The 20,914-nt window shown below is 35.2% G+C and overlaps 2 protein-coding genes across 2 annotated transcripts; both read left to right on the top strand.

Moving 5' to 3' along the window:
- The first annotated feature begins 14,108 nt into the window (after positions 1 to 14,108).
- LOC141507764 (olfactory receptor 51I2-like) lies at positions 14,109 to 15,082 on the top strand. Its single transcript, XM_074215741.1, is given in 2 exon segments — positions 14,109 to 14,477; positions 14,480 to 15,082. Coding segments are annotated over 2 exon segments (972 nt in total).
- Positions 15,083 to 19,631: 4,549 nt separating this feature from the next.
- On the top strand, positions 19,632 to 20,576 carry LOC141507758 (olfactory receptor 51V1-like). The gene has a single exon (XM_074215730.1). It carries the CDS (start codon positions 19,632 to 19,634, stop codon positions 20,574 to 20,576), a length of 945 nt encoding a protein of 314 aa, XP_074071831.1.
- The last annotated feature ends 338 nt before the right edge of the window (positions 20,577 to 20,914 follow it).

Here is a 20,914-nt window from a genome sequence, read left to right as displayed (position 1 = left end):
TCTGGCCAATTCTGCTTTTTAAAGCACACTTCACAATAATTTTTGGAACTGTTTTCTTCATTCCACCTAAACTGGATTTTTCTTTTTTTTTGAGAAATTCAATATTTTTTATTTTAATTTTATCTTTTTCCAATTACATGTAAAGTTATTTTTCATTATTCACTTTTTTGGTAAGATTTTGAATTCCGTATTTCTTCTTTCTTTTCTTCCCTTCCCACTCCCCATGACAGCAAGTAATCTTATACAGCATATTCATGTACAATTATATTAAACATATTTCATATTAGTCATGCTTTGAAAGAAGAATCAGAAAAATGGGAAAAAACCAAGAGAAAGAAAAATGTGATACAACAAATTTTAAAGAAGTAAAAACAGCATGCTTTCATCTGTTTTCAGATGCCTTAATTCTTGCTCTGGATATGGGTGACATTTTTCTATCACAAAAATTTAAAATAGTCCTCGATCACTGTAATGCTGAGATCTGTGAGAGCTGATCATCACATAATGTTGCTGTTAAGATGTGCAGTGATCACCTGGTTCTGCTGACTTCACTCATCAAGACTTCATGTAAGTCTTTCCAGGTTTTTTCTGCTCATGGTTTATTTTTTGTATTAAAGATATTATTTGAGTTTTACATTCCCCCACCGCATTGTACATCCCTCCCCCACCCCCCCACAGAAAACAATCTGTCAGTCTTTACTTTGTTTCCATCTTGTTCATTGATCCAAATTGAGCATGACGAGAGAGAAATCATATCCTTAAGGAAGAGACAAAAGGTCTAAGAGATAACAAGATCAGACAATAAGATATCTGTTTTTTTTCTAAATTAAAAGGAATAGTTCTTGAACTTTGTTCAAAATTCACAGCTCTTTATCTGGATACAGATGGCACTATCCTTTGCAGACAGCCCAAAATTGTTCCTGATTGTTGCACTGATGAAATGAGCGAGTCCTTCAAGGTTGAACATCACCCCCATGTTGCTGTTAGGATATACAGTGTTTTTCTGGTTCTGCTCATCTCACTCACCATCAGCTCATGCAAATCCTTCAAGGCTTCCCTGAATTCCTGTCCCTTCTGGTATCTAATAGAACAGTAGTGTTCCATGACATACATATACCACAGTTTGCTAAGCCATTACTCAACTGAAGGACATTTACTTGATCTCCAATTCTTTGCCACCACAAACAGGGCTGCTATAAAGATTTTTGTACAAGTGATGTTTTTATCCTTTTTCATCATCTCTTCAGGGTTTAGACCCAGTAGTGGTATTGCTGGATCAAAGGGTATCATCCGTTTTGTTGACTTTTGGGCATAGTTTCAAATTTCTCTCCAGAAAGTTTGGATGAGTTCACAGCTCCACCAACAGTGTAATAGTGTCCCAGATTTCCCACAACACTTCCAAAAATGATCATTATCCTTTCTGGTCATATTGGCCAGTCTGAGAAGTGTGAGGTGGTACCTCAGAGATGCTTTAATTTGCATTTCTCAAATAATTAATTATTTAGAGCAATTTTTCATATGACTATAGATTGCTTTGATCTCATCATCTGTAAATTGCCTTTGCATATCCTTTGACCATTTGTCATTTGGAAAATGGCTTTTTGATGTAAAAATATGACTCAGTTCTCTGAATATTTTAGAAATGAGTCCTTTGTCAGAATCATTATTTGTAAAGATTGTTTCCCAATTTACTACATTTCTTCATCTTGGTTACAGTGGTTTTGTCTGTGCAAAAGCTTTGTAATTTAATGTAATTGAAATCATAGAGTTGGTTTTTGGTGATGTTCTCCAACTCTTCCTTAGTCATAAACTACACCCCTTTCCATAGATCTGACAGTTAAACCATTCCTTGATCTTTTAATTTGCTTATAGTATTGTTCTTATGTCTAAATCCTGTAACTATTTGTATCTTATCTTGGTAAAGGGTGTTAGGTGTTGGTCTAATCTAAGTTTTTTCCATACTAACTTCCAATTTTCTCAGCAGTTTTTATCAAAAAGAGAGTTTTTATCCCAATAACTGTACTCTTGGGGAATATTAGACAGCAGATTACTATAACTGTCTCCTGCTTTTGCACCTAGTCTATTCCACTGTTCCACCACTCAATTTCTTTTTTTTATTGGCAATTGTTTAATAAAGTAAAAATATATTTAAAACCAGAATAATCCAATAGACACAAAGCAACGTTAACTGTGGAGCTATTTTCAATTATTTTTTGAAGTTTCCAGAAATCATGTCCTCCTACCTGTGACATTCCAGGGAAGCCCCCATATACCACCTACAAGCCTTTGTCCAAGGTGGGTTCTTCCTCCTCCCCTCCCCCATTGTGGGTGCTTCCTTCCCCCCACCCCCCACCACTCTATTTCTTAGCCAATACAAAACAGTTTTGATGACTGATGCTTTATAATATAATTTTAGCTCAGGTAGGGTTAAACCCCCTTCTTTTGCACTTTTTTTATTAAGTTCCTGAAAATTCTTGACTTTTATTTCTCCATATGAATTTACTTACAATTTTTTCTAACTCATTAAAGTAATTTTTTGGAATTTTGATTGGTAGGGCACTAAACAGGTAGTTTAGTTTTGGTAGAATTGTCATTATTATTATATTAGCTCTACCTATCCATTAGCAGTTGATATTTGCCCAGTTATTTAAATATGATTTAATTTGTGTGAGAAGTGTTTTATAATTGTTTTCAAAAAGTTTCTGAGTCTGTCTTGGCAAATAGACTTCCAGGTATTTTATAATGTCTCATGTTACGTTGAATTGGATTTTTCTTTCTAGCTCTTCCTGCTGTATCTTGCTAGACATATATAGAAAAGTTGAGGGTTTATGAGGGTTTATTTTATAACCTGCAACTTTGCTAAAATTGCTAATTGTTTCCAGTAGTTTTTTGGATGATTACTTGGGATTATTAAGGTAGACCATCATGTCATCTGTAACAAGTGAGAGTTTTTGTCTCTTCCTTCGGAATTCTAATTCCTTAAATTTCTTTTTCTTCTCTAATTGCTGAAGCTAACATTTCTACTATGATATTGAATAGTAGTAGTGATAATGGGCACCCTTGTTTCACCCCTGATCTTATTGATAATGCCTCTAACCTCTCCCCATTGAATATAATGCTTGTTGATGGCTTCAAATAGATACTGCTAATTATTCTAAGGAACAGTCCATTTCTTCCTATATTCTCTAGTGGTTTTAGTAGGAATGAATGCTGTATTTTGTCAAAAACTTTTTTTAGCATTTTTTGATATATCATATCATTTCTGATAGGTTTGTTGTTGATATAATTGAGTATACTAACAGTTTTCCTAATATTGAACCAACCCTTCATTCATGGGATGAATCCTCCTTGATCATAATGTACTATCCTAGTGATAACTTGTTGTAATCATTTTGCTAAGATTTTATTTAAGATTTTTGCATCTATATTCATTAGGGAGATAGGTCTATAATTTTCTTTCACTGTTTTAACTCCTTCTGGTTTAGGTAACAGCACCAAATTGGTTTCATAGAAAGAGCTAGGCAGAGTTTCATCTTTCCCTATTTTTCCAAAGAGTTTATATAGAATTGGAACCAATTGTTCCTTAAATTTTTGGTAGAATTCACTTGTGAATACATCAGGCCCTGGAGATGTTTTTCTTGGGGAGTTCAATGATGGCTTGTTGAATTTCTTTTTTCTGAGATAGGGTTGTTTAGGTATTTAATCTACACTTAACCTGGGCAACTTATATTTTTATATATATTCATCCATTTCACTTAGAGTATCAAATTTATTGACATAGAGCTGGGCAAAATAATTTCTAATTATTACTTTAATTTCCTCCTCATTGGTGGTGAGTTCACCTTTTTCATTTATGGTACTAGCAATTTGGTTTTCTTCTTTTTTTTAATCAATTTGAGCAGAGCTTTATCAATTTTATTGGCTTTTCATAATATCAACTTTGGGTTTTATTTATTAATTTGATACTTTTTTGCTTTTCACTTTATTAATTTCTCCTTTAATTTTTAGAATTTATAATTTGATATTTAATTGGGGATTTTTAATTTGTTCTTTCTCTAATTTTTTGAGTTGCATATTTAGTTCATTGATTTCCTCTTTCTCCAATTTATTCATGTAACCATTTAAAGCTATAATATATCCCCTGGGAGCCGCTTTGAGTGAATCCCATAGGTTTTGGTATGTTGTTTCATTATTGTCATTATATAGGATAAAATGGTTAATTCTTTCTATAATTTGTTTTTTGGTCCACTCTTTCTTTAAAATGTGGTTATTCAGTTTTCAATTGGTTCAGGGTCTATATCTCCTTGGCCCAATATTGCATATGACTTTTTATTGCATTGTGATTTGAGAAAGATGTATTCACTATTTCTGCCTTTCTGCATTTGATCATTAGGGTTTTATGTCCCATGGTCAATAATTTCCATGTACTACAGATAAAAAGGTATATTCCTTTCTATCACCATTCAATTTCCTCCATAAGTCTACCATATCTAATTTTTCTAAGAATCTATTTACCTCTTTAACTTCTTTCTTGTTTATTTTATGATTAGATTTATTTAGATCTGAGAGCAGGAGGTTGAGGTCTCCCACTAGTAGAGTTTTATTGTCTATATCTTCCTGTAGTTCTTTCAGTTTCTCCTCTAAGAATTTGGGTGCTGTGCCATTGGGTGCATATATATTCAGTATTGAAATATCTTTATTGTCTATGGTAACTTTTAGGAGGATAAAGTTTCCTCCCTTATCTCTTTTAACGCGATCTATTTTTGCTGCTGCTTTGTCTGAGATAAAGATTGCTATCCCTGCTTTTTTTTACTTCAGCTGAAGCAAAATATATTTTGCTCCAACCTTTAACCTTTACTCTATATGTATCTCCCCGCTTTAAATGAGTTTCTTGTAGGCAGCATTTTGTAGGATTCTGGTTTTTAGTCCACTCTGTTATTTGCCTACATTTTAAGGGAGAGTTCATCCCATTCACATTCAAAGTTATGATTCCTAATTCTTTAATTCCCTCCATGATATCTTCCCTTTGTTTGTATTTTTCCCCCTTTATCCATATTCCCCAGTATTTTGTTTCTGAATACTACCCCCTTCAGAGTGTTTGCCTTCCTATATCAGCTCTCCCCTTTCTTTCCCCTTTCCCTTTTTCTCTTTTCCCTTCCCTTCCTTTTGTTAGTTCCCCTTCCCCCCCTCCCTTTCTCCATTCCCCCTCCCCTTTTCCCTTTTCAATACTTGAATGTTAGATGCTTTTTAAGTTAACTAAGTATGTGTAACTTTGACTTTAAGCCAAATCTGATGAGAAGAAGATTCAGGTGTTTCTCATCTTCTCCCTACTTCCCCTCTATTACCATAGGTATTTTGTACCTCTTAGTGTAATGAGATTTACCCCATTCAATCCCCTTCCTCCTCCCATGTCCTTCTTGTCCCCCCCTTTTAAGGAGGTAGTGTTTTTTAGATCATTCTATCTGAGTGACAGAAATTTCTGATTATCTTTCACTTCTAGCTAAGTACATTCTATCCAATAGAGTTAAAATACTTGAGAGTTATTAAAGTCTTTCTCCCAAGTGGGGATAAAGTCAGTTACATCTCATTGGATAGCAGTCTCATAGATAGGTCATGAATGTCCATCACTCCTGGCTAGGTATATTCTCTCTGTTAGAGTTGCAATTCTCAAGATTTATGAGAATCTTTTTCCCCATGCTGGGATATAGCCAGTTTCAACTTATTGGATAGCAGTTTTTTTTTCTTTTACTTCCCCTCCTTTTTTTACCCTTTTCATGTGTCTCTTGAACCTTCTGTTTGATGTACAGGAATTTTTAGAATTCTTCCATTTTGTTAAATGTCCATTTTTTCCCCCTGGAAGCGAAGTCTTAGCTTTGCAGGATAGTGGATTTTTGGCTGCATTCCAAGCTCCTTTGCTCTTCTAAATATTTTGTTCCAGGCCCTTTCATCCCTTAATGTTGATGCAGCCAGGTCCTAAGTAATCCTTACTGTGGGTCCTTGATATTTAATTTTTTTCTTTCTGGCTGCTTGCAGGATTTTCTCTCTTATCTGATAGTTCTGGAATTTGTCCACAACATTCCTTGGTGCTTTGAGGATCTGTTTCTGAAAGGAATCGATGTATTCTTTCAATAACTACTTTGCCCTCTGATTCCATGATATCAGGGAAGTTTTCCATCACTAGATCTTGTAATATTAAGTCCAGGCTTTTCTTCTCTAATATTTTCAGGAAGTCCAATAATTCTCTGGTTGCCTCTCCTCCACCTTTTCTCAAGGCCAGTGGTTTTGCTGATGTGGTATTATACATTTTCTTCTATTTTTTCTATTTTATTTAACTGGCTCTCTTGCTGTCATATGGAGTCATTAGTTTCTGCAGACTCCATTCTTTTTTTAGGGAGAAGTTTTCTTCATTAACCTTTTGTAACTCCTTTTCCAATTGGTCAATTCTACTTTTGAAAGAGCCTTCTATTTGACCAGTTGAGGTTTTGAGAGAAGTATTTTCTTTTTGCATTTGCCCAATTGAGGATCTGAGAGATTTATTCTCATTTTTGCATTTGTCCAATTGTATTTTCTAAGGATTTGTTTTTGTGTTGCAAGGTATTAATTGTCTCTCCCAAATTTTCCAGTTGATTTTTAAACTCCTTCCTTATTTCTTCAAGAAGTCTTTCTTTTGCTGAAGACCAGATCATATTCTCCTCAGATGTCCTAGGTCTCTCTGAGTTAGAGTCTTTTCCTTCCAAGAATTTTTCTATGGATCCACTTTTCCGCTGACCCTTCTTCATTTTGCTAAGACTTTGAGTTGAGGAGGGGCTGGTTCACAGGGGCTTGGGATTGCTAGAGGCTTTACTCACTGAGTGCAATTTCTCTGGCTGGCCAATTGTGCTCCTTGCTTTCTCTGGAGTGTCTGTGACCTTGACTGAGGCCTTCTCCCTTAGCTTGAAGGGAGGGGTTGGAGCTATTGAATCCTTTTGCCTTTAATCAATGGTGGGCTTTACCCTGGAGTGAGGTCATTCCTCTCCTTATTGTCAGCTGGGCTGGTTCTTCTGCTCACACACCTGTGCCTGAGGCAGAAGTAGTCTGCAAGTATTTGTTCCTGGAAGAGGCCTGAGCCATAATGGAGGCATGGACTAAGAGTTCCTCAGACCAGAGGAGCCCAGGGATGGTGTTCCCAGGTCTCCTATACCAGAACTCTCCCCCAAGCCCTGTTGGCAAGCTCCAGAGGCTCTGTACCAACACCAGTGCCTCTGATCCCTAGCTGACTCAAGCCCCTTCCATCTAGCCTCACTGCTGATTCAGGAGGTCCGGCTCTCGGGTCCTCAGACTCCCAGGCTCCAATTCAGTCACTAATCTGGCTGATCCAGGGCTGATCTGTTCTCTGTGCCCAGACTCCCCCATCTGAATTCACCCAATGCTGCTGTAGGAGACAAATCCTAAGGTAGATGTTCTTTCTCCTGGCTTTTCTGTCTGGGTTTTGTGGGTTGGATTTTGGTTAAGAGGTTTGTTTCATATGATAGACTGAGAAAGATCAGGAGACTTTAGACCTTTGCCTGTCTCCTTTCCGCCATCTTGGGTGGAAGTCCCCAGTAAAAATCTAAACTGGTTTTTAATATGTTATTTTCTTCAGAATTTTTTTGGATCTCCTTGACTAATGTGCTGACTTCATTTTCATATGTTTCCTGCATCTCTCTCATTTCTATTCCAATTTTTTTTCCATATTCCTTACTGGATTTTCCAAATCTTTTTTTGAGTTCTACCATAGCCTGAGTCCAACTTCTATATTTCTTGGAGTCTTTAGGTGCAGAAACTTGGACTATTTCAGTTTCAGATTGAGTATTTTGGTCCTCCATGGGACGAAAGTAATTGTCTATAGCCAGGTTCCTCTTTTTCTACTTACTCATTTCATTATTTTTTAAAGAACAGTAATATTTATTGCATTCATGTCTCATTTGGACAATCTTCATATGATGAATCATGTCCTTGATTCCGGTTTTTCCTTACTACAAAAGTGTTACTATAAATATGTTAGTATATATGAAACTTTTGCTTTTTTCTTTCTTTGGGTTCTATATCTTGCAGTGTCTCAGTGAATTGATACTTTACTCACTTTCTTATCATAATTACAAGTTACTTTCCAGAAAGGTTATAGTAGTCACAGTTCATTAGGTGCCTATCCACTATCCTTCCAATAATCACTCTTTCTGTTTTCTCATCCTTTTCCTTATGATCTATATACTGTGCAACTACACTTGTTTAGATTTGAATTATCTTATTATTAGTACTTTCAAATATTCTTATTTATATATTTCTTAATTTTTAATTATTTTTGGGGAACTATTTCTATCCTTTAATCATATGTCTTTTGGAAAATTGTTTTTTGTGTTATAACATATAATTTTATTGGTTGCCTATAACTCTTGGATAATAGATCCTTACTAAGAACAGTTGAGAAAGGTTTGTGAAAATAAGAAAAAGGGAGATTCCAGGAAGATGGCAGAGTAGGTAAAAACATTTTTACCTCTCCAAATTTCTTCCATATGAAAAAGAGAGAATATCCACTCAGAGGGAAGATAGAGTACTGAAAATAAACAAAAGTCAGGATAGAGTAGTTGTCCTCTTAAGACAACTTTAGAAGTCCCAAAGAAATACCCTACTTTTAGGAGTGGAGATTTGGGTTTAGGGAAATACAAATACCTGGGAGCATCTGGGTTTAGGAGGAAAATGAAACTTTAGAAACTTAAATTGCATAGACTGCGTGGGGGGCCAAAGACTGCGTTGTTGTTGTTTATGCTTCATTCTTGGAGAGAACCATCACATTATGTATATAAAACCATGACATGTGAATGGATTGGATTTCAGTAAGGAGGGTTCTGAAAAGTTGACAGTCTTATTTTCTCATCCAGAGTGATATGAGTCCAGTGGCCAGATATAGATTTAGATGATTGGAGATAGCCCTGGATGCAGTGGGAGATGTTGATCTTTTCATCTAAGTCTTTAATGTCTTACTTTGACTGAAGTAGTATCCATTTTGTGACTTTTGGGTGGTCCACCTAAAAGAATGTCCTGAAACCTAAGTAGAAGATTGAAGGATTTCCACTGTTGAGGGAAAACTCTGCTAACCAGAGACATCTCAGGGTGGGTTGGAGCTATGGGGGAGAAAGAGCTAGCATACACATCTGGTAAATGGTAAATGCAGTAACAGAGATGAGGAAATTCTTTGGGAGCAATTGATTGTTTTCTGTTCAAGGGAAGAGAGGACAGCCATAAACTGAAGTAATCTGAGGGACCACAGAAAGCAACATTATTTACAGGACCATGTGACTGGGGACCCTCCTGGTGGTTTAGGAATGGAGAAGTGTTCAAAGTTGAGTCCTGGGACAGACCCTAGGACACAACAGTAAGAAGAACCTCAAACTTAACACAACATTCCCCATATCTGTTTACATTAATAATTACTAAAATAAAATAAAATAAAAATTAGTAAGCAAAGGTAAAAGAACCCAACCTTAGCTACCCTGGGGAGAAAGAAAATCCTACTTATTCAGATGAAAATAATGGAACTAAAGTCACTCCTTTTATTCGGTTTTTGCAAGGCAAATGGGGTTAAGTGCCTTGCCCAAGGCCACATAGCTAGGTAATTATTTAGTATCTGAGACTGGATTTGAATCCAGGTAGTCCTGACTCTGGTGCTTTATTCAATGCACCACCTAGCCACCCCATCACTCCTTTTTCAATTAGAAATGTCATATAATGTCAAGAATAAAAAGAATTCTTTGAAGAACTTTAAAAGTACTTTAAATCAAATAAGAGATGGAAAAAATAGAGCAATCCAAGAAAATCAAGAAAATTATGAAAAGAAAGCCAATCAATTTAAAGAGAAAATCAAATCAACTTAAGAAAATAATTCCTTGACATGTAGAATTGTGTAAAGGGAAGCTAGTGATGTTCTAAGACACCAAGTAATAATAAAACAAAATAAAAATAACAAATAAAGAAGAGAATCTGAAACATCTCAAACAATGAATCTAGAGACTAGAATAAGGAAAAATGATATAAGTATAATTAATTGAAGTACCCAAAAGTATGATTTTTAATAAAAAGACTTATTATACTGTTACAAGAAATTATCAAGAAAAAATGCCCTGAAGTTCTAAAATAAGAAAGTGAAGTGGAAATCTAAATATGCACTGATCACCACCTGAAAGAGATCCCAGAAGGAAAACTTACAAAATATTATAGCCATGTTTCAAAAGGATAAGGAGAAAATACCAAAATCAACAAGAAATACAAATTTAAATATCATGGAGATTCAACAGGAATACCCAGGACTTAATAGCTATTATGTTGAAGGATCATAGGTCTTCAAATATTATATTTTGTAAAGCAAAAGAGTTGAGCTTATTGTCAAGAGTAGCTTATCCAACAAAGGTAAGTATAATCTTGAATGAAACAAGAATGGAAATTTAACAAATTGAAAGACTTTGAGGAATTTGTGACAAAATAGCAGAACTTAGAGAAAAATAACATATAACATCCAGGAGAAATTATAAATACTAAAGACTACTTTTAAGTGACTCAAGATGAAATTCTTTCCTTGTTATATGTGAAAATATTATCAATATTTTTATCTGTCATCAATATTTGGATAATTTGAAAGAAGTTCTTGCATTAAGTTGAGCATAATGGAGTAATCCTAACAAAAAATAAAGTTGTGTAGAAAAATAAAAAAGAGTAATTATCTCATGCAAAAGAAGCATAAAAGGAAAAACTGACACAGAAGAAACTTGTAAACGGGAAGGGGATTAGTACTAGAAGATTATTTTATCAGGAATGGATTAAAGATGAAACAATTTATATATCTATGTATACATACATATGTATATATATATATATATATATATATATATATATATATATCTAGAAGGGTATAAAAATCTTCTAAATTCAGAGAGCAATGAAACAGGAAGGGGATAATGGTGGGGGACAGTGTAAAGGAGGGATTCTTAGAGGTTTCAGTAGTTAAGATATAGTAGGGCAAGATAGCCAGTAGAGGTAAAATGGAAGATTTTGGAGGGATGGGATAAATAGGGCAAGAACAATAGTGAGGAAAAAGAGGAAGGAGAAAATACAGAAAAAGTAATTATAACTTAGAATGTGAGTAGGATGAATTTGCTTATAAAATAGAAATGAATAGTACATTAAAATTTTGATTTCAATAATATATTACTTTCAGGAAACAAGAGTGAGAAATATACACAAAAAATAAAGGACAGGAATGGTATTTGTTATACAAAAAAAATGATCACAGTCAAAGTTAAAGTGAAATAGATTTAATCAAAAGAGAAAATTAGAAAAAAACCTATCCTATGTGTCATTAATATTATTCAATATTGTTTTAAACCATTTAAATAGCTAGACAAGCACCATAAATGAAAACATGCAAATAAGCCATTCCCAGGATAAATTGAATATAAAGGAAAGGTACAACATTTATGATGGATCAGTAGTTCCCTCTTCCCCTATTTCACTGACCCCTTCCTTATTCAAAAGAATACCAGTTGGCATATATGTATCAGATTAACTTTATTCAACCTCTCACCACAAATTTCACCCCATAAATTGCACATGATTTCTTCTTTTACCCATTAAAGAAAAATTGTTAATATTGATTTGAAAATTATATATGTCCCAAGTTGTTCTATGATATTATTTTGCAGATGAAAAATGTGACATTGAAAAGTGAAGAGCCTATTCCATATTCCATCAGTTCACAAGTGAAAGAAGAATATCTAGATCAGTCTTCACCATTATGCTTTGTGCTGTTTTCTCTAATCTGACTGGGTATCTTTAGAGAACAAGTTCAATAAAATTCAATTCTCTTTTTCTGAAATTAGGATCTCTTGACATTGGGAGTGGCTAATCATCTTGAGGATGAGTCCACAGAATTGATTTGTGTAAAAAATCTGACACAGATAATTTATCCTGGGTTTCCCTGAATTGTCATACACCTTTGTTAAGAAAATCTTTGTGAAAAAGTCCTAGTACATGCACTCGTATCTCTTTGGTCTTCACCCCATAGATAATGGGGTTCATTGTGGGGGGCACCAGGAGGTAAAGGCTGGCAAGCAGGATATGGATATGGTGGGGAACACGGGGACCAAAGCAGTGAGTGAAGAATGAAAAGAAAGCCAATGTGCAGAAAACTAGGATAACACAAATATATGTTCTACATGTCCCATAGGCCTTTGCTCGGGCTTCATGTGAGGCTAGTCCCACACTGCTCTGAGGATTAGTGCATAGGAGATAGCAATGAGAATAAAGTCAAGACCTGTGGTGAGGAAAACTGCTGTAAGTCCATAGACACTATTGGGTATAATACTGGCATAAGCCAGTTTGGTTATACCCATGTTCTCACAGTAAGTGTGTGGGATGACATTGATTCGGCAAAAGGGCCCTTGACCTATTATTTTTCTTGCGTTTCCTCAGATAGTTTTCTCTCACCTCATAAGGCCCTCCAGAACTATTGAACAGAAAATGAAGCTGTTCCCCTTCTTACTTTTCCCTATTAAAATAGGGAACTAAGGCTTAATTTATTAAAAAACTTAAACAGTTCCCCAAACCTGATAATATCATCATCCCTGTCTTGAGTGAGTTAACTTTAGACTTTAGGAAGAGAGGTAGAATTTAGAATGATATAAGAAAAACAAAAGAGAAGCTGAGAGAAACATTCCTGAAAGTTTCTGACAGAAAGAAGTTGGAGACTGGGAAAAGAGCAATTGGGTCTTCCTTTCAAATTTCTCACATAATTCATTAGGGGATAGATATGAGTTAAGTGATCACTCATTGAGTTACTAATACTAAAACATTTTGAAAACTATAAGAATTCTATTCTCATCTACTGTTGACCCTCAATCTAAACTCCAATAGACCTTTAGAAAAAAAATGTTACTAATAGAAGGGATTTGCAAAAATCCAAGAGGAAGGGAATCAATGTACTTGCCATTTTAAAATAAAGAAAATTAAAGTTATTTAAGAATACCAGAATAAAAGACTCTTTTTAGAGGCAGGGGAAATTAAGTTCCTTTTCAGGTTGTGCTAATTCATATACCAAGCTGGTCTGTTGAAAGGAATTATTTAGTCAACTAGTATTTATTAAGGGCCTACTGTCTGTCAGAGATGGGGATTCAACAAATGGCAAAAAAATAGAATTCTCAGGGATTTCACAGACTAATGAGGGAGACCCCAACAAATACAACAATGTACAAACTACACTCTTGCACACGTACAATAAAGTAAGAATTGTCTCAGAAGAAAGACACTAAGTCTGGGAAAAGACTACTTACAGAAGGTAGAACTTTAGCTCTCTTACTTTCACTTTGAATGTACTTGAAAAGAAAGTGTCAAGTACTTAAAATCATGGGAAGGAATTTTGTTTGATTTTAATATCTACTTTCACTAGGGATAGGGAATTTTAACCAAGGCTTAAACTGCTTAATTATAAGTTGTGGAAATTGTGTCACCCACTTTAGAAACATTAGCAAGTTAAGAAAACTGCTTGACATTTGTGAAAGCATCAACTATAGGAAAAAAAATCATTCAATCACCAATCATTTCCTGAGAACCTACTAGTTCTAGTTTCCAGTTGATGTTAAATGAAGGGATGAATCACAGCTTTTCCTTGGAGAGACAAATAAAGAAGTTCCCAGAGTGGAATTTCTTAGTATTGAAAGGAAACAAGCATTATTTCACTAAAGCTGGATTATAACTGCCCTAAATACAGGATAACTTGGAAGTGATATCAGAGGGAACACACTAGCATTAGAAACACAGAAAAAGGCTTTTTCCAGAAGATTATCTTAGTTGCAACTTTTTAACCATTAATATTGTTCTGGTGAAGCCATAATTCTGGGATTCACAAAATACTGAGGTCTCTGAAAATTTGGAGAAGAAAGGGCAAAAGAAATATATACCTGATGGGCCTAAGTAGCATATAAGCTAGGATCTGATATACAGAGAGCCACAAAATCAGAAAAAGATTCTTTGGTGATAGTGGTAATGATGAAGTAACCCAGTCTATTTTTCTGTAGAGATCCAAGACATCCTCCTCACTGAGAATGAACTTATTCGACAACAGTGATTTCAGACCCTTGCTTCTGACTGGTTTTCCAGGGCTAGAGGCTTCACATCCACAGATCTCTGTTCTCTTCTGTGTTCTTTATCTGATTGCAATTATAGGGAACAGTTTAATCCTGGTGGTGATCTGGAAAGCACAGTCACTTCATGAGCCAATGTACTATTTCCTTTCCATGTTAGCTGCCAGTGATCTAGGCCTTTGTGCCACCACACTACCCACCCTACTCAAGCTCTTCTGGCTCAATGCCTGCCAGATTGCTTTTGACTCCTTCCTGGTTCAGATGTTCTTCATTCATGCCTTTTCCCTCATGGAGTCCAGCATCCTGATGACCATGGCTTTTGATCAATACATATAGCAATCTCCAACCCACTCCACTATAAATCCATCTTGACCAATGCTACCATTACCAAGATTGGCTTTGGTCTCATACTTAAGGCAACTGTGGTCATCCCGCCAGGACCATTCCTCAACAAGACACTAAAGTTCTATAAGGCCAATGTCCTTTCCCACTCCTACTGCCTTCATCCAGATATTATCAAACTCTCCTGCTCTGACCACCATATCAATAGCATCTATGGTCTCATTATCCTCCTCATTATTTTTGGTCTAGTCTCAGTGTTCATTCTTCTCTACTACTTAAGAATCCTGATCACAGTGTTGGGCATTGCTTCCCATGAAGAGCAGCTCAAGGCTTTAAACACCTGTGTCTCCCACATCTGTGCTGTCTTCCTGGTCTATATCCCCATGCTGGGGGTATCCATCATTCACCATTGTGGGAAACATGTCCCATCTGTGATTCATATCATCACGGGCTATGTTTACCTGTTCGTCCCACCTGTGCTCAACCCCATTGTTTACTGGATCAAAACTCATGAGATATGCCCCCACATCCTCAGACTTTGTTGGGCAAAATACAAGAAGAAAAGAAGAAAATGTCTATCAAATAAAAAGTAAGGAATGTCCAAGATGACACAATATTTGTCTGATTAATTGTCATCAATCAATAGAAGGTAGGGTAAGATGTTGACAGTAAGTAGTGCTGAAGATGATGAAAATAACAATAAAGCTGACAGATCCAGAATACTGCATTTGGTTTTTTTTCTAGTTTGCCTGATATGATCTTTTGTAGAGGATTTATGTTAAGAAATGTGAAACACTTGTAGTAGGTTTTGGTGTCTGGAGAACTGTAAGAGATGTTGGTGAACTACTAAACCAAATTGGACTTCTGAGAGAAAATTCTCCTCTTCCAGGATGATAGCTCTAATTACTCAGTCCTACTCTTATTTCTCTTTATACTATCACCAGAACTTAAATATTCCATATTCATGTAATTATAATGTATAGTTTTATAAATATCCTTAGCCTTTCCTATTTGTAGGGACTGAAACACTTTATCTAGCCTGAATTCTCTCCTGAAGCCAAGGAAATTCTTGTAGATTCATCAGGAAATGTGTACCTATAAAAGAAGTGGGCATAGCAATAATCTAAAGATATTGGCCAAAGACTTCTAGATCAGTTTACATCTATCTGGATCTTTGCCTTAAATTACTAATTTTACTTTTCTTTTTTTCTTATTGTAAACTGAACATGCATCAGGAAATATAAGAGTCTACTATATAAAGAAAAACAGTAATGGCTACAGTAAATGAAACTGAGTAATTTATCATGGTAGATCAGTTGTTTCAGTTGTGTCCAATTCTTTGTGATACCATTCAAGGTTTTCTAAGCAAATATTTTAAAGTCATTTGCCATTTCCTTCTGGAGGTCATTTTTGCAGATGAGGAAGGTGAGGCAAGTGATTTTTTTCCAGATTCACATAGCTAGTAAGTGTCTGAGCCAAGGTTAGTACTCAAAAAGATGAGTCTTCCTGATTCCAGGTCCAGTATTCTATGTACTGTACCATCCAACCTCCTAAAGAAATTTTTTACTTTTCTTTTTTTAAAGCATATATTAAGTTGACCCTGAGAATAATAAAATTATCCTCTTCATTTGTGTTTCCTCCTCTCCTCTGTATATTTCAAAAATATATTTTGAATTTTTTTCTTTTTTCCCCCTTTTCCTTGGATGTTACTACTGACCAACATCTCCCAAAATATAAACTCTTCTTTGTAACATATACGGATAGATAAGCAAAACAAATAAATGCAGTGGTTATATTTATAAATATGTCATTTTGCACCTCTAATCTATTATCTCTGTATCATGTCTCTCTAGGATCATAAAGATTAATCTGAAGATTACAAGTATTTCAAAGGAAGACAGCAGAGTATAGTGTATTTCACATAAGAGAGATTCCCAACCATTTAAGGAGAAGAAAGCAGACATATGATGCCATAAGAATTTCCTGAGACAATTTTTGGAGATATTAAAGTCTAAGATGTTTCGCTCATAGTGGATCTCTGGAATGATTCATGGGAGAATGATTTATAATTTATTTAATTTATTTTAATTTATTAATTTATAATTCATTTAATTTCTTCTCAAAGCTGTCTGCTCATTTCCTTTGACCATTTATAATTTTGGAATGATTTGTATTCTTATAAATTTGATTCAGTTCTCTATATCTTTTAGTAAGGAAGTTTTGTTATGTTTACATAAATGGAAGACAGTGTTTGTGAGAAGGTTATGAGATGTACAAATCTTCAGTAGGAGATGACCATTGCTATTGTTATTTCCAACTCCTTTCCTTCCAAGGACTCCTTGCCATATATGGTAATCTGATACTACTTGAAGATTAAAGGCACCCAGAATTATAAGCTTGTCCTCTTTTGGTACATTCATGACAAAGTTTTCCAGGTCTTCATAAAAGTTTTCTTTAACTTCATCAGTGTTTGTCTGGGCAGGAGCATAGGCACTGATGATGGTGGCATAGCATTTTCCTGGAAGTAGAAATCTCATTGTCATTGGCCTTTTGATGATTTTGGTCTAAAAATTAGCACCAAGAAAGCACAAGTGCTTCAACAGTTAGCACCACACCATTTGTATGTGGAACCATCAATTACAGTAAATGGAGAAGGTTTGAATAGCTTTGTAATGTCCTTTCCAAGCAAGTTCACATTGAAAATGAGGTTGTCACTTGAATTATCAGAGCTATCTCAGTATTTGGGAGACTCTGAAAGAAATTGTGATGGAGAAAAGGTATTAATTGTAGGTACTAACTACCAAACTGAAGGTCTACAGAGTCATTGTGCTGACCTCATTGCTATACACCTATGAAAACTGGACAATTCTCCAGCACCATGTCAGGAAACTGAATAACTTCCATTTAAATTGCCATAGGAAGTTTCTGAAGATCCTTGGCAAGAGAAGATACCACACACTGTGGTCCTTTTTCAAGCTAAACTGCCTAGCATCTCAACATAGGCTAGACACATTGTTAGAATGTCAGATGTATATTTACCAAAAATAAAAAAAATCACATTTTTATGGATAACTTACACAGGGCAAGTGCTCATAAGGGAGTCAGAAGAAGCAATACCAAGATAATCTGAAGGTCTCATTGAAGAACTTTAGAATTGATTGTACAGTATGAGAGACACTGGCACAGGACTACCCAGCATGGTATGGCCTTATCAGTGAGGGTGCTGCACTCTATGAGGAGGACCGAATTGAAACAGCTCAAAGGAAACTATAAGTTTAGAGCACTCACCCCAGGTGTTCACATTGACTCTTTGTGCCCAACTGAGGTAGAACATTCTGAACTATAAATATAATATAATATATTATATATATAATATAAATATAAAAGCAATTGAGATTTTTGTGAGGAATTATCATTAGACACATTATCAACCACTTATTGTTCAATAATTCCTGAGTGTCTTTCTCTCAGATGTCAAGGCCTATTCCCATCCTCCTCCATATATAGATATGCATGAATAATTGAATTCTCTAGGATTTTCAGGTCTCTATGTTAGCATAAATATATAAATTAATTCATGGGACTTGAAGTAAGAAAGCTCTAGGTTTGAGTCAATCTTACTACTAATGTGACATTGAAAAAAATGCTTACTTATCCTGAACTTCAGTTCCCTCATGTTTAAAATGATATGTTTGAACTATATTATGTCCAAGTTCTCTTACTGCTTTGAAAACAAAAATAACTATGATTCTATGATACTCTAAATGTTTTTATTAAAGTATAGTGAGTTAATTAGTATTGAAAAATCAGTCTTGTGTCTTTTCCATTGTTTTCTCCAATCTCCTCTTTTGATCTTGTGTATGTAGAAACATTGGCATCAAATGAAAGTTTTTTATTTGATATCTGTAAAGATATGTATGCATATGGTCATTGTTTAAATATATGACTTAGAAATGTAGAAATACTTTACAATGCCACAGAGAGAACTAAGAGTTGTCATGAGTCAATTGTGAGCAACTTAACATCAGGGTAAAAGTAAATATTAATTAAAAAAATAATATGCCAATGGAAAGTTTATTAGACCTAAATCTAAAGACACCTGGGCTTGAATAATGTAGCCTAGGCTTATCAACAATATGATCATAATCAAATCATTTAAACTTTCTGAGCCTGTTAGCTTAGCAGTAAAAAAGGGAATATTTATATCTATAAAATGTCTACAAGAAAATGATGTCATAAAATATTTTTCAAATTAAAAACACTATATTAATGTCAATTCCTTTTATATTGTTCATATTTTAAGAGTAAAAAAGTTATCTTAGTTTCTAAAGTTATCTGTAATGTATATCAATATTTTTGATCCATCCCCTCCATTTCATATAATTATATAATTTTCTTTCCCGCCCCTCCATCCCTGTCTTTTCTCTCAAACTAAATATTTTAGATGACATTAGCTCCAAGTACCTATAACCATATAATCTTGATGCTAAAGGTCAAGTGGGAATATAAGTAAGACATGAACTGTATGCATATCTCTCAGCAGAGTCTGGAGCTGGTGGTAATTAAGATAGGGATTTTGTAGTGTTCTCTTCTGATTCAAAGGCAGTCTGATTGTCTCAGGAGATGGAGGTTTCCCTTGTGACTTATTGTCATTTTCTTTCCTTTATAAATACTGGCAAATCTGTCCCCTTTCTATCACAGAGACTGAGTAAAAAGACATGTTCATTATAATAATTATGGTATGTGATTGATTCCAGTTAGTTTCTTATTATCAGTGAGAACTAAATAGAAAACTGAAAAATTCTTGGGAGACAGCTTAGACAAACTTAGAGAAGCAGAGGAATAATTTCTCTAAGGGCTGATCACTCCAATAAACAGATTCAAACAAGCAGATGTTTATTTTCCTGGGAAAATAATACTTTAAACAAATTTCCAATATTTTGAATGATTCACATCTATCCATTATTACTAATGATTCTCAGACTTGCCTTTAAATAATATTTTTACAACAACGTAGGGTTCCCTACTTCTGAACAGCTGGTACTTAAGGTGACTAAGTGATTTCTTTTTTTTTTCAGTCCTTTAAAGATTACTATGTAATTGAATGCTCTGATCTCATCCAAGAAATCCCTTCCTTCACTCATGTGGGCTTTTCCTGGTTACAACCTCAGTACCTCTACATTCCTCCTCACTGGTTTTCCAGGACTAGAACAATTTTATTCTTGGATTGCTATCCCTTTCTCATCCATCTATGCTATCATTCTTCTGGGGAATTGCATGATTCTTCATGTCATCTGGACTGAACCAAGTCTACATGAGCCCATGTTCTACTTCCTAGCTATGCTGGCTTTCACTGACCTATGCATGGGCCTTTCTACCATTCACACAGTTTTGGGTATCTTGTGGGGACTCAGCCATGATATCAGCCTGGATGCCTGCATTGCACAGACTTACTTCATTCATGGTCTGTCCTGTACTGAGTCTGGAGTCCTTCTTGCCATGTCCTTTGATCGATTTGTTGCAATCTGCAATCCTCTCAGATATACAACTATCTTGACAAGTACCAAAGTCATTCAAGTTGGATTTATTATTTTATTAAGGAGCGCTTTATCAATTCTTCCTGTCATCATTCGCCTGAAGTTCTTCCATTACTGCCATCATCACATCCTCTCTCACTCTTTCTGTCTTCATCAGGACCTGCTCCGGCTGGCTTGCTCTGATATCCGCTTCAATAGCTTCTATGCCCTGGCTCTGGTAATCTGCACCTTATTATTAGATTCCCTCCTTATCCTCCTCTCTTACATTCAGATTTTACATACAGTCTTAGCTATTGCATCTAAGGAGGGGAGACTGAAGTCTTTCCAGACTTGTATCTCCCATATCTGTGCAGTTTTGGTCTTTTACATTCCCATTATTGGACTTTCAATGGTACATCGGTTTGGAAAGCACCTCTCACCCACAGTACATGTTTTAATGGGGAACATCTATATCCTTTTTCCACCTCTCATGAACCCCATTATCTACAGCATCAAGACCAAGCAGATTCGCATCAGGATCCAAAGGATCTTCCTCTTGAGAAAAGATTGAATGCCTGATGTTTAGTCTCTCAAGATAGACCAGATGGTAACTCACTGGCAGAATCAAAAGTCTAACACTGAAAAGCATTTTTTTTGCTTGTTTGTTTTTATTTTTTATATCAAAAATAAAAAAATTTGAAGCAGTTTATTCTGTTTCATGGAACAAAAGGTAAAGTAAAAAAGAATAGGGGGAAAGGGCACCGATTTCCTGGTACACCTGAAATTCTACATCATAGAGAAGTATCTATGTATCTTATGTGTATGGATAACTCTGTGACCTCTTTCCATTTGGATGGCATCTTCAGATTTCTCAAAGTTATTTTTCTATTACAAAGATGATCATTTGCC

The sequence above is a fragment of the Macrotis lagotis genome, chromosome 1 (assembly GCF_037893015.1).
Source record: "Macrotis lagotis isolate mMagLag1 chromosome 1, bilby.v1.9.chrom.fasta, whole genome shotgun sequence".
Lineage (NCBI taxonomy): Eukaryota > Metazoa > Chordata > Mammalia > Peramelemorphia > Peramelidae > Macrotis > Macrotis lagotis.
This window is presented reverse-complemented; position numbering and strand designations above follow the sequence as displayed.